Source organism: Cetorhinus maximus, chromosome 21, assembly GCF_964194155.1.
Source record: "Cetorhinus maximus chromosome 21, sCetMax3.hap1.1, whole genome shotgun sequence".
Classification (NCBI taxonomy): domain Eukaryota; kingdom Metazoa; phylum Chordata; class Chondrichthyes; order Lamniformes; family Cetorhinidae; genus Cetorhinus; species Cetorhinus maximus.
Window position 1 is genome coordinate 69,049,418 of NC_135899.1, and position 17,400 is coordinate 69,066,817.

A 17,400-nucleotide genomic window follows, 5' to 3' on the forward strand; every position below is an offset into this window, starting at 1 on the left:
TGGCATTGATGCATTTAAGAGTAGGTTTGATGTATATGAGGGAAGGGAACAGAGGGGTCTGGGAGCAAGGCGGGTCCGAGCTAAGGAGAGTGGGGCAGGTGTGTCTGGAGTAAAAGTACCAATACAGATCTGGTGGGAGGTGTCAGCTGTGGCTCAGTTCATAGCACCCTCACCTTTGAGTCAGAAGGTTGTGGGTTCATGTCCCACTCCAGGACTTTGAACAACAAAAAAAGGTCAAGAACTGTGAATGTACTCGAAAGAGTTACAGATCTGGTGGGCCTGTTTCTGCGCTGCGGATCGTATGTAAAACCCTATCCCCGGGGTTTTACAATTAATCATGGGTGTTGCTCTTACAGAATTGTATTCGTTTGTTTTTCTCTTTGCTGTTTAAAACATCCTCCTTGCAAACTGCCCTCTGAGCACTAGCGATTTCATTGTAATGCTCACACCTGCCGAATGTTATGACATGAGTTCCCCCTTAAAACTCATTCGGTAATTAGACGAGCATTGTGACGTTGAAGAATGTAGTGGATCCTATTGGTTTTGGTGCAGTCATGGGGCGGGGTTAGACGCTTGGCCTGCCCTGCGCGGGAACATTTAAAAGTGCTGCAGATGTTGCAGTGAACATTGGGCATATTTAACAAGTGTGTATGAAGCAATTAATTTGCTTGTAGGCAGAGTGCTTGTTGCTCTGTTAATCATTGCACTTTGAAATCGCAAAACTATCGTAGCAATTTTTTTTTTTGTAAAGAGCTGTAATTATAATTATGTCTGCTCGAGAACTCCTGACCCCCAAAAAACAAATCTCCGTTTGTCCTTCCATATATATCCCTGAAGAAGAAGGCATGGTAAGGTTGTTTTTCAAAAAAACACACCAGATATAAAGCTGAGTTGGGGAATGTAATCACATCTTAATATAATCCTTTATAATTAGATATTCTATAACGTTTCTTTAAGATAGCGGAGGTTGCCGAAACTTTGCGTCCAGCACCGCAATCAGTGCAAATAAATTATGATCTATTTTAAGATGCGGTGAGTTGAAACTTGTCATTTTGTTCGGGATGAAAGTGAGCCCTTTGTGGATTGTGTTTCTGTTCTTGGAACGTAACTATTGGAAAAGCAAAGCCCAGTCAGGTAAAGGTTTCTCTTGTGCGACTGTTTTTAAAGTCCAATTTGTGAACGGGATAAGGAGAGTGGGGGATGTGAAAGAGAATAAACTCGGGGCTGGTAAAACAAAAATCCTGAGATACCTGCCGTCTGTGCCTTTTTAAAGAAAACAATGGCTGTATTTCATATGTTTTTTTTATATTGAAATTTGTGATTGTTTAATCTAGAAAGCGATAGTGGTGAGCCTTTAATGCTGCTGATTGACTCATTAGTTTGTTAACCACGTGATACCATGAATCAAGCAGCTCTAATACTGCACATCAAGACTACAGCTCCATAACATCTATCTAATTATTCCCCTGCTTCAGCTCACCTGCTGCTGGAGCCCTTATCTCCAGCCTTTTTATCTGTAAAGCTGGTGAATGCTCTCCAAGCCAGCTTCTGCAAAAAAGAATTCCCCTGAAAGGCTGCTGTCTGTATCTTAGCTTGCAACAAGTCCCATTCACCTGTCACCCCTCTGCTCAGTGATCAACATCAGTTCCCAACCTGGCAGTGCCTCCATTTTACAATTCTCATCCTTTTATCAAATCCACCCCCCCGCCCCATGGCTTCACCGTTCCCTACCTTCCAGCTCTCCAATTTCTGCATGCCTCCAATTCTGACCTCTTGTACTTTTCACTCCTTGTTTCTCTCTCCATAGATGCTGCCTGACTGGAGTATTTCCAGCATTTGTTTTTATTTCAAATTTTCAGTATTTTGCTTTATCGGGAGATTATTTTTTGCAGGAAGGAAAGAGGCTTTCTTCTTTATTTGTTTGTGGGGTGTGAACGTTGCTGGCAAGACTAACATTTATTACCCATCCCTCATTAACCTTGTTGAATGGTTTGCTAGGCCATTTCGGTGGGCAGTTAAGAGTCAACCAGATTGCTGTGGGTCTGGAGTCGCAGGTAGACCAGACCAAACAAGAGTTGGCGGGTTTCCTTCCTCGAAGGACATTGGTGAGCCAGATGGATTTTTAAGACAATCCACTAGTTTCACGATCATCATTACTGTGACTAGCGGTATATAAAATGCATGACTGAGGGACTAACACTAGTGTGGGAGATCAGAAGAAATTAAATTTTGTGTGTGTGGGGGGGGTGGTTTGCCTTTAAAGTGTGAACAAGGCCAGAGAGACTGACTGCATTTTTTTAATTTCATTTAAGATTTTCTGATTAGGGCAACCTGACTTGCTTCTTAATATCTTCAAGTCTGAATGGATTTTTAAATATAGGTACTGTCATAAATTAAAACATAGTGAAATGAAAATGCCTTTGTGATTTTGGAAATACCCAAATTCAAGTCATAACTGAAATTTCAAAGGTGAACATTTAAAATGTGTAGCTGTATGGATAGCCAAAGAGATGTTTACATACCCAGGCTGGGAGCAAAGGTAAATCAGACTTCTGCAAAGTTAGGTGTTTATTAAATAATCTCTGATCATTATCACCAAATTGTTTTATCAATTTTCCAGCTTTTGTGCCCCTAATTGTACTCCCTTTAGTCTTTTGAATTAATGTGTTTCCACTTGTTGTTTTCACTGTTGAAAACCCTTGAAAAATTTAATCCTTGTTGAAGGAGGTGTAGATGTTTTTAACAGTGCACGAAGCCCATAGGTACCCCTAACACCCTCACTGACATTGTAGAATGTCAGATTTCTCCATATAAAATTCCTCATTTTTGAAAGATAGTTTAAAGTCTGATTTTTTTTTTAAGCTTCTACCCTAATCCTGTGTATGCTTCCGTAATTTAACTTATTTTGCTAACTGTAAAATACAAATGTAAGTGATGGGATTTGGTGTTTTGTTACTTCCTGATTTGCTGTCTGTGCCAAAACCCCAACGTGACTGGCTGCTTTCCCTGTTTGTTGGATGCCTGGATTATCCCCTGACTCAGCACCAGAAACAAACTGGTGTCAGAAAAGCACAGGTCTGCACAGATTCCTAGATCTTTTTGGGGAGCTTTCTTTGAGGTCAGAGGATAATCTTGGGTTCAATCAATGACAAACATGTTGGGGCAATAAGTCACCTTGATACAAGTGCTAAGGTTTGGCAGTGGCTTAACTGCCTAGCCCCCAGCTGAGGATGCTTAGGTTCATGTAACAGAAGAAGTCTTGCTGTGCATTTGACCCTTGGGTATTGAATCTGGTACTAAACGCTCAAAGCGGATAACTTCCCTGTGTTCCTAGTTGTGATTTTTTTTTAAACCAGATTTTTGCTAGTAAAAGAATGCATCTTAATTTAGTCATTTGGTAGTACATAACTTGAGTATTGCTGAAAAGAGACACATCGAAGCTTTTTGTCTTGCACTCATCAGGACACTTTGCAAGAATACCAATATAAGGGGGAAGCAATTTATACTGTATGTGAAGAATGCCAATTGGTTGGCAAGTGGACCCTGATTGGCAGATGCACTGCCATGGAGAATGCACCAGTGATGGTGACTGACAGTTACCTTTCAGGCACGGTTTGAAATTTAAACCAGGTAGCTTGATCCTGATTGACCAAGACATTGTCCTGAGGAATGAGTCAATCTCATCTTGCATAAACGCTTGCCCACTCATGGGGCTGTGCCTCATTTTAACATTATTGATACATTTTTCAGCAATACTCAAGCACCTTGATCTGTTTTTATCATATTTCCTTTGTGATTTGCATAATTCAACATTGAATTGTAGATGGACTTGAAAGATTCAAAAGCTGCAAAACTTCAGGATGAACCCTTTCTTCAGGGAAACCCAAATCGGTTTGTCATCTTTCCAATCCAATACCATGATATGTGGCAAATGTACAAAAAGGCGGAGGCATCGTTCTGGACCGCAGAAGAGGTAAAAGCGTTGCAGGGGAATACCCCAGTTAGGTGTGAAGGTCAGTAATAACTATTGGCTGGAAGACTACAAACTCAGTCACAGATGCTCCTTGACCTGCCTCAAACCTGCTTGTCTTCCATTGCAGGTTTGTCAACAACAGTGTTGCAGACTGGCACATTCAAGGTCCAGGACAATGTGCTAAGGGATGCACTAAGGCTTGGGGCAGCTGCTGCAAAGGCACAGTGGGAATGGCCACAGTCTAAGGCCCTTTAGCCATGGCACACCCAAGGGCTAGAAATTTTTTTTTTAAAAACCCTTGGGTTGTATGTTTGATAGCTAATGAGTATGATAAATATTAACTATAATTATAGTAACTAATATACAGTATTGCAAGAAAATGATTTGATTTGCATCTTATGTAATGTCAACTTTGAACTGTCACAATGTACTCTTTTGAAAAGAGTCAGTAACAACTCTACAATAAAAGGCTAGATCTGCTTCAGCTACTGCAGTTACTGGTAGTAATCTCCCAAGTACTCTGCTATAGTCACATCTGACTGACAAGTTTCTTTTTTTATAGTAAGGTGTGCATCATTCCTTTGGACAGCTGGAGATTTCTCCAGACTTCAGCAAAGCTGCTGGCCTTTTAACTACTAAAAGGAAGAGAAGTGATCTGAAGTGATTGCTGACCTTGTACAATGAGTGTGCACTTTTCCTTATTTGTAAGGCTGGCATTGTAATGCTGCATTGTATATTTAATATGCTGTGCCGCCATAACCATTTAATTTTTAAATGCTCTTACATTTGCATTTGGGAAGGAACCGTCATCCATTGTGTTATTCACCAACTAATAGGCATGCCCAAGTTATTTTGGACAGCTCATGTAGATGGAGATGAGAGAGATTTCTGGTATGTCTTTGTAGGTTGACTTGTCAAAGGACTTGGCACACTGGGCAGCTCTGAAACAGGATGAAAGACACTTCATCTCGCATGTTCTGGCATTCTTTGCTGCGAGTGATGGAATTGTAAATGAGAACCTGGTATGTCTGTATTTGCATACTAAAATTGTTTCAATAGAATTTAAGGCTGTATGCCTTTCCCATTATTGTCTGTATTGTGGTACAAGATGTGAGCCAATTCAAATTCAAATGGAAAAGGCCTTGTGATTGAAGTTCACTATTGCTGTTGCTGTGTTTAACATGCACATTTGAACAGATAGTTAGGTACGTCCCTTTAGAAGTAATGTTGCTTTATGGTAAAACTGTTTTTCTGTGGTAACCTAGCTACAAAAATATCATCCAGTCGTGCAGGATTTTTGAATTTGATCAGATATGGGTTCAATTCCCACCACAGCAGATTGTCAAATTTGAATTCAATATAAATCTCACCACGAAACCATTGCCAATGTCATTTTAAAAAAAAAAAATCATCTGGTTCACTAATGTCCTTTTAGGGAAGGAAATCTGCTGTCCTTATCTGGTCTGGCCTGTGACTCCAGACCCACAGCAATGTGGTTGACTCTTAACTGCTCCCTGAATAAGGTCCTTTAGGGATGGGCAATAAATGTTGGTCTAGCCAGCGATGCCCACAATTCCAAGAACAAATAAAAGAAAACGTATTAAAATGGTGACCTCCAGAATTTAGTCAAAAGGCTTTACTGTTTTGCAAGATGCAGTTCTGGTTCACTTTCCTGTGAGGATATTGGAACTAAGCTCAAATCCTTGCAGCCACTCAAAGTAGCTAGATGTTTTGTCTTTTATAGTTGGAGCGATTCATTCAGGAGGTCCAAGTCACTGAAGCTCGTTGTTTCTATGGTTTCCAAATTGCCATGGAGAATGTTCATTCAGAGATGTACAGTCTCCTTATTGATGCCTACATTAAGGATCCCAGTGAAAGGTAGGAAGTCAAATGCTATACATGGACCTTATCCAAAGTTAAGGCCTACCTATTAACGTGTAATAAAGTTATGTTAGTACTCAATTCTCTCCCTCACAAAGGCTATTTTAAATTTTTGGGAATAAAAGATTGAATTTTGTCCTCCCTTCCCATAGTGGGGAGGGGAGAGGACTCATCCCTGATCTTAAACAAAAACAGAATTACCTGGCAAAACTCAGCAGGTCTGGCAGCATCGGTGGAGAAGAAATCAGTTAACGTTTCGAGGCCTCATGACCCTTCGAGGGTCATGAGGACTCGAAACGTTAACTGATTTCTTCTCCACCGATGCTGCCAGACCTGCTGAGTTTTGCCAGGTAATTCTGTTTTTGTTTTGGATTTCCAGCATCCGCAGTAGCTTTAAGCTTTTTGTTTTTATCATCCCTGATCTTGTTGCATATGATCTTGAATGCTAGTTCTATGTAGCCATAATGCAGGGTTAACTCTATGGTTCACCTTCCCCTCATGATGCAAAATCATTCTCCACCACTGAGGCTAATTGGCCAGATTCATTATCTTGAAGGCCCTCTACTCTGCAGGTCCTATGAGAGTCACTGGTGCAAGTTTGGAGTTTGTGATTTCATAGCATACTTTAGAACTTGACTTGCTGCATTAAGATGTGTGCCTATTTTAGTTCTGAGTATGCTCCATTTTGCATGTAAACGTTTTAGCTAATGTTTATGATGGCAAAAAAAATTACATGAAATTAATGGTGCATGTTGACTCCTGATTCTTATTGACTAAATTTTACAGACCAGGTGACCCAAGTTCATTTCTAATCTGTAATGAATTAACTGACCCTAGCTAGAATTGGGAAATGGGGCAGATTGTGTCTCTCTGCTGACTTGTGCAGCTTCCACAACTCTCCATTCTGGAGAAATTGGATGAGGAAAAACTTGGTAACACCCTACTAGAATAACGGTGGCACTATCTAGGCCTGAAGAATGACTGACTATTATTTGCATATGGGAGAGATGCTGGTCCATCTTTTCTGAGACTGCCCTTCATTGTGATTTTTGGCTCCTTTTTTTAAACACCAAGTGATTGGGGCAGCACTTTCTAAGCAAAGCACAAAATGGAAGAAAACCCAGTTTCTAATATTTACTTTGCAATTTGTTTGAAACCAACTGAGTTTTGAATTGGTTACACTTATTAGTTCTGCAGGCTCTGTAATCAATGAAGAATACTTGAAATATTCAAGCTCTGTACTACAGAGTGACAATTACTGAGAAAGAGACATGCTGTCAGAGTTGTTTTTGCATTCATCAGGACAGACAAGAGTGCCAAACCCCCAAAGGGAGGAACAATTTGCATTGCATGAGAAAAGAGGTGCTGATTGGTTGGCAAGTCAACTCTGCTCAAGGCATTGCCATAGAGAATGCACCAGGAAGTTATTGTCCTCTTACCTTTTTTCAAAAAAGGTGCAATGCCTGGTCGTCATCCTTTTGCCTGCAGAAGACCAGCCCCTACATATGAATATATGTTCCTTTTAGCAAGAGTAAGTGAGTCACACTGTGAACCTGAATTTTAATTGGTTGTTAGTGTAATTCTTAGCGCACTCAGGGTTGTTCAAGTGCTGAACAATCTCAATTGCATCTAATGTTAGGTGTATGTTCTGAGTTTTGCAAGTGTGGGCTGATTGAGAACATTCAGTACTCTGCCTATTGTGAACAGCTGGATGTGATGTTTTGATACAATCCGCCAGTTATGGCCTACACAACTGGCATTGACATACGTATGCCACATTACTCACTTGTGTGGTAGGCAACACGTCTTATTGGCTTGACGACAGCATGTCTCTTTTCAGCAATAATTATAAGTATTTCCAGTCTGTAGAGATTCTCCGAATAAATTAAGATAATCTGTTAAAAAGCTTGTCTCTTCTCCTATGAGCGCAGCATTAGCAACAAATGGCCTAATCTAAACTTGATCTAACATGGGTTGCATGGTGCTTTTCAGGGAGCTCTTGTTTAATGCAATTGAAACAATGCCATGTGTAAAGAGGAAGGCAGACTGGGCCTTGCGGTGGATTGCTGATCGGGAGTCCACATTTGGTATGTGTCCTAATTAAATTCGGGGGGAGAAACCTGTCCAGCTTTAAAAGCATACCAATTATAAAATTAATGTAGTGCACTTTAAGATTAAAGATTTTGATGTCCCAAGGCAATGAAACTGAATATTCATCTGTTTAGCTTAATTGTTCCAATGAAGCAAATTAATCTCCTGGGTTAATTTGCACTATATTGTTTTCCTATTAATACTAAATATTTGAGGGTGTAATGAGTTGGATCAGTGTCTAGTGGAAAAGACTCTTTCAAACTAAATAGAGATCTCAAGAAATATGACTGCTTGTAATTTTATTTTTACAAGCAAACTTGCATTAAATCCTTTTTGAGAAACATCTGGCAGTTTGATTTTTTTTTAAATCAAAACCATTCCCTCCCAAAAAATTCATTTGTCTGAAGTAATGGGGCTGAGACATGCAGATCGGGGAGGTTACAACTTCTATTTATCTAGCATCTTGTTAATGTGCTAAAATGCCCCATTGTATTATCAAACTCTGACACCAAGCCAAGCATTGGGACAGTTGACCAAAAGATTTGTCAGTAAGGCAGGTTATAAGAAGCATCTTAAAGGAGAGAGGCAGAGAAGGTTAGGGAGGGAATTTGAATTTAGGCCATAGCTACTGATGGAGTGAGGCTAGAACTGGAGGAGTGCCGAGATCTTGGGGGTTGTAAGGCTGGAAGAGGTTCAAGATTGGAAAGTGTGAAATCCCTCCATGATTTCAAAACTAGAATGAGAATCTATTATGTGGCTGGGCCAGGAGCCAGTATATGTCAGCGTGCGCAAGGGAGCTAGGATACTGGCAGCAGTGCTTTGGATGAGCTTAAATTTTCCAGATTGCACAAATCCAAGGCCAAGCATTGGAATAGTTAAGTCCAGAGGTAACTAAAATGAAGATACTTTAGCAAATAAGCTGACACGGTTAGTGTTATGGAGGTGGCCTTGATTATGCAGCAGAGATGGGGGTTGGAAGCTTACCAATGTTTAGTTAGATGCCATGGTTGTACATCTGGTTCAGATTGGGTGGCCAAGGAGAGTGATAGTTGGTGGCCAGGGAATGGAGATAGTGACAGGTACCAAAGACTATAGCTTTAGTCTTCCCAATATTTAGTTAGAGGGCTCAATCCTTGGTGTCTCTAAAGCTAGCTATTAGACCACACGACAGTCTACCCTTCAAAATCCAGCATGTCTGTTTCCTGTGGACTTTGGGTGAAAATAGGATCCAGCGCATGCTGTGCAATATTTACTCATCAAAAAATGAGGACCATCACAAGCTGTGTGCTATGCATTAATGCAGGGCTTTTAATTTTGGAATATTTCACTTTGTTCATTTCTTCTCCGTTTGTGTATTTTCTTTTCCATCTATGATGCGCTATTTGACAGTGTGATGGAGCTGCTTTGATTGATGGGGTCACCAACGCTTTAGTGGGACATTCTGGTGTTCCAATTGGCTATAAATATTTTTCCATTTGCTTCCTCTTGGGCTCTGAATGAGTTCTATAAACTCTGTGCTTGACCCTACAACTTGCTCACTCTCTCACCCCGAGTACATTTTCTTTGCCCTTTATCCTATATAGGGGAGCGATTGGTTGGCTTTGCTGCTGTTGAGGGAATCTTTTTCTCTGGGTCCTTTGCTGCTATCTTCTGGTTGAAGAAACGAGGGTTGATGCCAGGCTTAACTTTCTCCAATGAACTGATCAGTAGGGATGAAGTAAGTGCAAAGCCTTCTGGTGCAACACAGGGTTAATGCTGATTGTGAGAAAGCAGCAATCAGACTTTAACCAATACAGATATCGGTTTGATTTGTGTTCAACTGTTTGCACACTAAACAATCCATTCGGTGAGTAATAAAATGCTGTTACCATACAATGGTGTAGAAACAAAACAGCTGGTGGCATCTACCTTTTAGACAAATGGCCATTGGCTCTATAATACATTTAAAATACAAAGTACTGGATTTCAGATATTTGTCCCAGGTTTACATTAAAACCTGCTGTCCATAGACCCAGGATGGAAATTTTTTTTCTCTCCCCATATTCGTCAAAATACCTGACTTAACATTTCTGAAATGCCTGACTCTCGCTGAACATCAGATTCAAATTGGCTGGAACGTATGTCCAGTTATACTTTTTTTTTAGGAAAAGGAATACACAATTGTGTGTTCCTTTTTAAAAAATGAAGGAGCTTTCACTGCAATGAGGAAATCCTGCCTTAGGATAGGATAAAAGGGAGCCAGGACTCCTTAAATAGATGTCGTGATTGATGTAATTGAATTAGTTGCCTTTGTTCCAGATACAATCTAAGATTGTAATTTTCTTTTTTTGGTGGTGGATCGAACTCATTTTGGTGTGAATTGATAGACCCTAGCCTGAAATATTCAATGGAATTGCTATGGTTACAGCTGCTTCTTGCTGATGGAGAATAATCTATGTTTGAATTGCCTATGGCTTGCAGGAAAGGTTAGGTTTTTTGTATGAATTACATATTCCTTGCAGGGAAACCAGTGCATCTGTTGATATTTGAGCTCGATCCAGATATTTAACACTCCTGCACCACAGAATAATCTGCTTCAATTGGCAATTGTTTCCTATCAAGGGAAACATGACCTTGTGCACAATACCTATGATGTAGGGCTGGATTTCATAGGGGTGGGGGTGTATTGCTTGCCCCTTCTCCGCTCCCCGGAAGGAAAGTGTCAGAACCCGACCGACATTTTTTTTTTTAAAAAGGTGAGACCATGCTGCAGGTGTCTTAACAAGCTGAGAGTGACTTCAGCCCCTCAGTAGAAGGCAGTCCCAGCAGTGTCACAGCTCAGTCGTGGGTACTGCTGGGACTATAAGCAGTCCCACGAAGAAGAGTCATGGACACTGGAGACGAGCAAGTCCCAGATTTTCTGGGCAGGGAGGGATTTGGTACGCTAGAGAGGCAGAGGAGTGGGTTTTGGAGGCTAGGTGGGGAGGCAATAGTTGGCCACTTGAGTGCCCCCAATAGGCCTAAGGGTGGGCAAGTGGCATCTTGCCCCTCTTTTCCACCCCTCCCACTTAAACATGTTTATTGGAACTAGGTCGGTGGTGGGCTAGCCATTGGCATTTTACATGCTGCCCCCCACCCCACCCACCCTGCTGACACACCCAGCGGGGGGAGGGGGTGTAGAATTCAACCCCTACCATTCCCAATTCTAGCAAACAAGCCTATTCACTTGGGTAAGCCATACCATTTCCAGTAAGCATATCTCTGTAATATCTAACTTCTAGGATAGACATAACTTGCAAAGATGCCTTAATTCAGACAAATGGGTTAATGTACAGAATGAGAGCAGTAATAGACTTAATTTCCCAACAGTATTTAGAACTGTTTCTTTAGTAATTCCCTTCAGTAACTTTGTACCATCTATTCTTGACGTACATGAGCAATAATCATTGGCTGTCCCCTGATCCGAGAATGACGTCTATTTGGGGTTGTGAGTCTGCCATGGGTTTTCAAGTGACTGAGCAGGCCGATTTTTGACTTGCAGATCTTTTGGGTACGTGGGTAGGACATGAGGTAGTGGGATCCAGAGTGCAGGATTTGCTTCCTTTCTTTTCTCCTATCACTCTGCCTTACCATTAAGGCAGTGGAACTTCATATGATGCAGCTTGAGGGACAAACTTGCCACCATTCTGAGTAATTGGTAGCCAGCTGCTCTCAGTCACTATCTTGCTTCAAGGAAAGCTTTGGTGTGTCTTTGAAGTGTTTTCTTTGTACTCCTAGAATGTTGGCCATTTGAGAGACCCTGTCCTGTTAGAGGGGGTGTTATTTTCAGCGTTGTGGACCCAGTCCATTGGAATTACTTTTGCAGGAGTTTTGCCTGAATGTTTGTGGACCCTAGCTTCAAAAAGGACACTAGTGTTTTTGTTGAGTACTAATCACCCTCTGTTCAGTTTTTTTAATATTCATTCACGGGATGTGGGCTTTGCTGGCTGGGTCAGCATTTATTGCCCTTGAGACGGTGGTGGTGAGAATGGAATTTCCCTTTGATCCAAGCTGGGACAAAACCTTTTTTAAAAAGTGCTTGTGCCATTGATCAGAACTTTCACTTTAACTTTCACATGCCTTAGATAATATCACCACCTTCAACATCTTTGTCCTTTTGTCTATGACATCTTTTAGCTATCTCCACCTATCACTGGCCCTCTATCCAGCTCTAACTGTCCCCCCCACCCCCCTAAACCGGCTTATATTTCACCCCTCTCCTATTTTTACTTGGTTCTGTTGAAGGGTCATGAGGACTCAAAATGTCAACTTTGTTCTTCTCCGCTGATGCTGCCAGACCTGCTGAGTTTTTCCAGGTATTTCTGTTTTTGTTTTGGATTTCCAGCATCCGCAGTTTTTTGTTTCTATTAGACACAATAGGTATTTCTTCTGAACCTCTTTTGTTGGATTTCATTAGAGATGATAACAATAGGCAGTACCTCTTTTTGCAAAAGCATGCTGATAGGCACCAGGTAACTGTGCCACCAGTCCCTGGCTCTAACTGGTTGTTTGCAAAGACTGAAAAAAGCCTAATGACTTTCCCTCCCCTCCAATATCCAGCCTAATCTAAAATAAAAGCAAAAAACTGCGGGTGCTGGCAATCCAAAACAGAGATGGACCATGCCTAATCTGTTTGATTTCTCTCAAAGCAGTCATTTGAAATTGTTACAACATTGACAGTCATTTTTTTAAATGGCCTATATAAAGTGACACTTGCCAGATTTATCAAAACAAAATATTGTGGGTGCTGTGAACACTGAGCAGGTTTGACAACATCTGTGGAGAGAAATGGAATTAGCATTTCAGGTCTGTAACAGACTGTTAACTCAGTCTTGTCAGATTTGTGTTGTCTGTGGGACAGATTTGCATATATTTGTAGGAACATCACTTTCTTTTGGGGGAATCTTGTCTAACTGAAATCTGAGTAACCTTGTTTAGCTGTTGCCATGTTTCTTTTCTTTAGGGTCTGCATTGTGATTTTGCCTGCCTTATGTTCAAACATTTGGTTCACAAGCCCTCGGAAGCAAGAGTCAGAGCAGTCATCACTGAAGCAGTGAAGATTGAACAGGTTAAGATTTACTAGGTTTTTTAAAAAAAATTGTTTGTCTAGATGCTTGAGACTTAAGGGTTGGATTTTCCCTCTGGTGGGGACTGCTTGAGTTCCACACAAGGGGAAAACAGACACTCTTTGGGATTTTTCAAGGTACCCCTTAATTGGCATGGAAATGGGTTCCTGCTTAATTAAGGCCAGTCAGCCAGCTCAATGCTGGAAGTCGAATGGGAGGAGCAGAAGGCAGAGGGTAGGTAATTGAAAGGGTGCTTCAACATGGTGTCCTCTCTCCAACGTTTTTAAAGTTTATATAAACAGATACAGCTGCCAGGCTACCACTATTTGTGGTGGGAGTGAACTCCTCTACAGGGTGGCCTTGGCTGTACCCACAGGCAGACAGGGTTGGGGAAACAGGAGGTCAACTGGACAGCCTCATTTAAATGGGCTTGACAAACCTAATTGACTACTCATCTCATGGGATTGGGTTCTCCAGTGCTGAACCCACCTCTGCAAGAGCAGCTGGGGGTCAGGAAACTAGTGTGCCAGTATTTTTGATCTTATTTGTCTCTTCCTGCCCTCATTGGGATGCAAATATACAGTTCCAAGCCTTTCGTTAACTTAATATTGACATTTTTTTGAAACTATTAAAATTGATAAGTAACTTTTAGTACACTAAACTCAAACACTTTAGTCATTTCCACTATATAAAGGATACCAAAGTGACTTTTGAAATGGTGTTGCAGGATTTATTGCCCTTCCATTGCTAAAGAAAAGGGTTTTGTCCTTATCAAAACTGCCATAATAAATTCCATTATTCTTTTGACAGGAGTTTTTGACTGAGTCTCTCCCTGTGGACTTGATAGGCATGAACTGCACCCTGATGAAATATTACATTGAGTTTGTGGCTGACCGCCTACTGTTGGAATTGGGTTTCAATAAGGTTAGTATTTACTCCTGTCTGTGTATTAATCCTGTGAAGGATGAGCCTGCTATGGCAATATTGTAAATCACTGCAGTAAATATTAACATTTCTGAAAGTATTCAGGCCAAAACCAGCTACTGACAAAACACTTTTTTCATAACATAATAGCCTGGATGGTTTATGATCTTAATGTTTAGGTACTGAGAGAAGGAATATAATGAAAAGTAGTGGGGATGAGGAGAATTGGCCATTGTTCCCATTCCTGATCATTGTTCATTGACTGATATGAGTGTGTTGAGGGCACCAACCACTTTTTGGCCCCTTCTTCACTGCCTGATCCAAGACTTCACACTTGTGCTATTGTATATTTTGAAGATTTTAAAATAAAATGCAAGTCACTTTTTGACTTGAATTTTGTTTCAATAAATTATAATTGAAAACAATTAGCTTCATCAAATCACTAGAGGTTGTGGTTGACATATTGCAAACACTAAGAGGGGTAGATGTGCTGCTTAACCATTTAATCTTGCTCCTTAGCTGTGAATGAGAATGCGTGAAAAGACTAAACTATAACCTGCTTGGTCCATTTCTTTCACTCCAGATTTTTAAAACCGAAAACCCTTTTGACTTCATGGAAAACATTTCCCTGGAAGGGAAGACTAACTTCTTTGAAAAGAGGGTTGCTGAGTATCAAAGGATGGGTGTGATGTCAAAAGCAGAAAGTAACAACTTCACGCTGGATGCTGACTTCTAGTCTGAAATATACTGTTGGGGATACAAAGCATCAACATGACTAGTTGGAAAGCTTGGGCACCAGAGATCTTTTTTACCTACAACATTAGTTTTATGGCTGGTTATTTCAACTGACCTTGAAGCAACTCCTGAAGGTACTGCAGCACTTGTGATCTTGCACAAGAATCTTTTTTTGTTACTTTGGGCAAATGATATAGCCAAGTGATTGACCTAGATGCAATTATTTCAGCGCATCCCAATAACAGTAACTGATGTCAAAACAAGCCATCTATATCTGTCACTGTCAGTGCGTACTTCACACACCAGAGGTTTAAATATCCCATATTAGGCAATTAAAGGCTCTCTACTTGGGATTTCTGGATTCCTCCTGCAAGTATGATGGAAGATCATAGTTCAGAAATCTCTTGGCAGGGGCACTTCATGTGAAAATCAGATTTCTGACCAGAGTCAGAATGCACAAATGACTTGGCTCTAGAATATTTTTTAAAGGCTTAAAAGCAAAATAACCCAAGCTTAAATTCATCCAACTGCAGCAGCTGTACAAACAGAACTATGGGGTTCTGTCTCCCATACTTTCTGGAGTGTTGAGCTCCTATTTCTCAAACTGACATCGACACTAGCCGCTAAGGTGATTTTAAACTTTTTTTTAAAACCCTGATTTCTTTGGTTGATCAGACTTTGGACTGGAAATGAGAGTGATGCATGTGTGTTCAGTATTTGTCTGATCTAGTTGATAATTTGAGATTTAACCTAATGTGTTTTAATTCACAACTAAATAAAATTTGACTACCATTAAATAAGCCTTTGTAGTAATTTGAATATGCAGCCTTTTTGACAAGCATTCATGTCCTATAATGCTTGAAATTGTACATTTGTATGTCCTGGCCATAAAATTTGGCATTGCTCTAATATTGTATATAACTGTTGGAGATATTGGACTTCCTCCTTTTTATTGAACTATCTAATTTATGCTGGGGTGCATCAACTGAGTGAGATGGTAGCAATACTCTGTTTTGATATTGTAATCCTCATGAGGCCATCTCAGGAGTTGGAACGAAACTGTATACAGTCATAGCTGAAATATCTGTCACTCATCAACTAAAGATGCTGCTGCTGAATAAACTTCCTTGGGAGTTGTTCCTGGGTCCCATCAGTGGACTGGACTCTTGTTGAACATGGCAATGCAATATGATTCCATGACCTGTTTAATTGCTCGTAACCAAGTGTAGAAGATCAAATAGCAGCATGAGTTCTAAGAAGTAATTTACTCCAACCAAAAACCATAGCCTTTCCACGATTTGAGTTCTTAAGTCATAGTCGTCCTAGGTCATTTACATATTCCCTTCATGACTGACAGTTGTAGGCCCTAATGTAGGTAACTGCTCCCCTTCTGTTAAATTGCTTGAACACAGCAAGATTAAATGGTAAGTTATTTTCCCCACTAACAGTTTCTAAATTGTGCATGGAATCATTTTGGGCATTTTGTATTAGCATTGAAGTCTTTTCATTAGCCAAGGAACTCTGACTTTTTTTAAACCCTTCCTGTGGAAAAGTTTCTATCCTCTAGTTGGAGCATGTATTAACCCTGTAAGATGGATAAAGCTACAGAGACCATAATTGCATATAAACTAGCATCACTTTTTTGTGCAACAATATTTTGTTGGGGGGGTGCCCACATTTTAGCAACATCTGATGCATAGGGAATTAATTGCAAAGTTTGAGTTTTGTCTGCTATGCCATCAACTGTCTGTGGTGAAACTTAAGATCTAATGGGCAAGTGGCCCCATTTGAAGGAGCACCTCCCAAGGGTTAAAGGACTGAAGGTTGGAGATGAGGTGTTGAGGGTATTGAACATAAGGTGAGATTTTCTGACCCTGCCAGTGGCAGGCATTGTTGCTTTTGGCCATTCTTCAAACTTTTCCATCCCCACCTGTGGTGATACTACTGCTGGTGGGACTAGAAAATCCTGACCTGGTATCTAAACACAGGAGTTATACACTAGACATAATACTGAGTGGGGTGATTTTTGATATAGTGTGAACAACTCACCATTACAGCTGTATAATATACAATACATGTCATTACTAACCTGTGTCACTTCTTATAAAGCCATTTTTTTTTTTTACAAGTAGAAACAAACTCGAGTTCATTCCTAGAGGGGTAGAATTGAAAAGTAGAAGCTACATTAAACTTATTGAATATTGGTTAGACCACACCTGGAGCACATGTACAATTTTTTAAATTTATTCTTTCATGGGATGTGAATGTCACTTGCAAGACTAGTATTTGTTATCCATCTTAATTCCCTTGAAGGTGATGGTGAGCTGCTGTCTTGTACTGCTGCAGTCTGGTGTAGGTACACCCAGTGCTGTTAGGAGGGGAGTTCCAGGATTTTGATCCAGTGACACTGAAGAAATAATGATTTATAGTTCAAAGTCAGGGCACTGTGTGGCATGGAGGGGAACTTGCTGGTAGTGGCATTCCTATGTGTCTGCTCCCCTTGTCCTCAACCACCTGGAAGGTTGCAAGTTTGGAAGATAATTGTTGAAGGAGCCTTGGTGAGTTGCTGTAGTGCATCTTATATATGGTACACAGCTGCCACTGTCAATGGTGGAGGAAAGGTCTTGATAGAGTGGATACAGAAGGAATGGTTCCACTTATGGGGAAGAAACATAGAAAATAGGAGCAGGAGTAGGCCATTGGGCCCTTCGA

The 17,400-nt window shown here is 40.6% G+C and overlaps 1 protein-coding gene across 1 annotated transcript; it reads left to right on the top strand.

The window, feature by feature from the left end:
- Positions 1 to 767: 767 nt before the first annotated feature.
- Positions 768 to 14,888, top strand: LOC144695400 (ribonucleoside-diphosphate reductase subunit M2-like). The gene is made up of 9 exons (XM_078566289.1): positions 768 to 848; positions 3,824 to 3,973; positions 4,879 to 4,995; positions 5,718 to 5,851; positions 7,847 to 7,941; positions 9,529 to 9,662; positions 12,927 to 13,031; positions 13,840 to 13,953; positions 14,537 to 14,888. Exons 1-9 carry the CDS (start codon positions 768 to 770, stop codon positions 14,687 to 14,689), a joined length of 1,083 nt encoding a protein of 360 aa, XP_078422415.1. The 3' UTR covers positions 14,690 to 14,888.
- Positions 14,889 to 17,400: the final 2,512 nt, after the last annotated feature.

Bases quoted from the DNA above. Each gene is read 5' to 3' on its own strand.
- LOC144695400 (XM_078566289.1), top strand. From the start codon at position 768: ATGTCTGCTCGAGAACTCCTGACCCCCAAAAAACAAATCTCCGTTTGT. The intron at 849-3,823 runs GTAAGGTTGTTT...ATTGAATTGTAG, and splicing joins TCCCTGAAGAAGAAGGCATG to ATGGACTTGAAAGATTCAAA. The intron at 3,974-4,878 runs GTAAAAGCGTTG...ATGTCTTTGTAG, and splicing joins CGTTCTGGACCGCAGAAGAG to GTTGACTTGTCAAAGGACTT.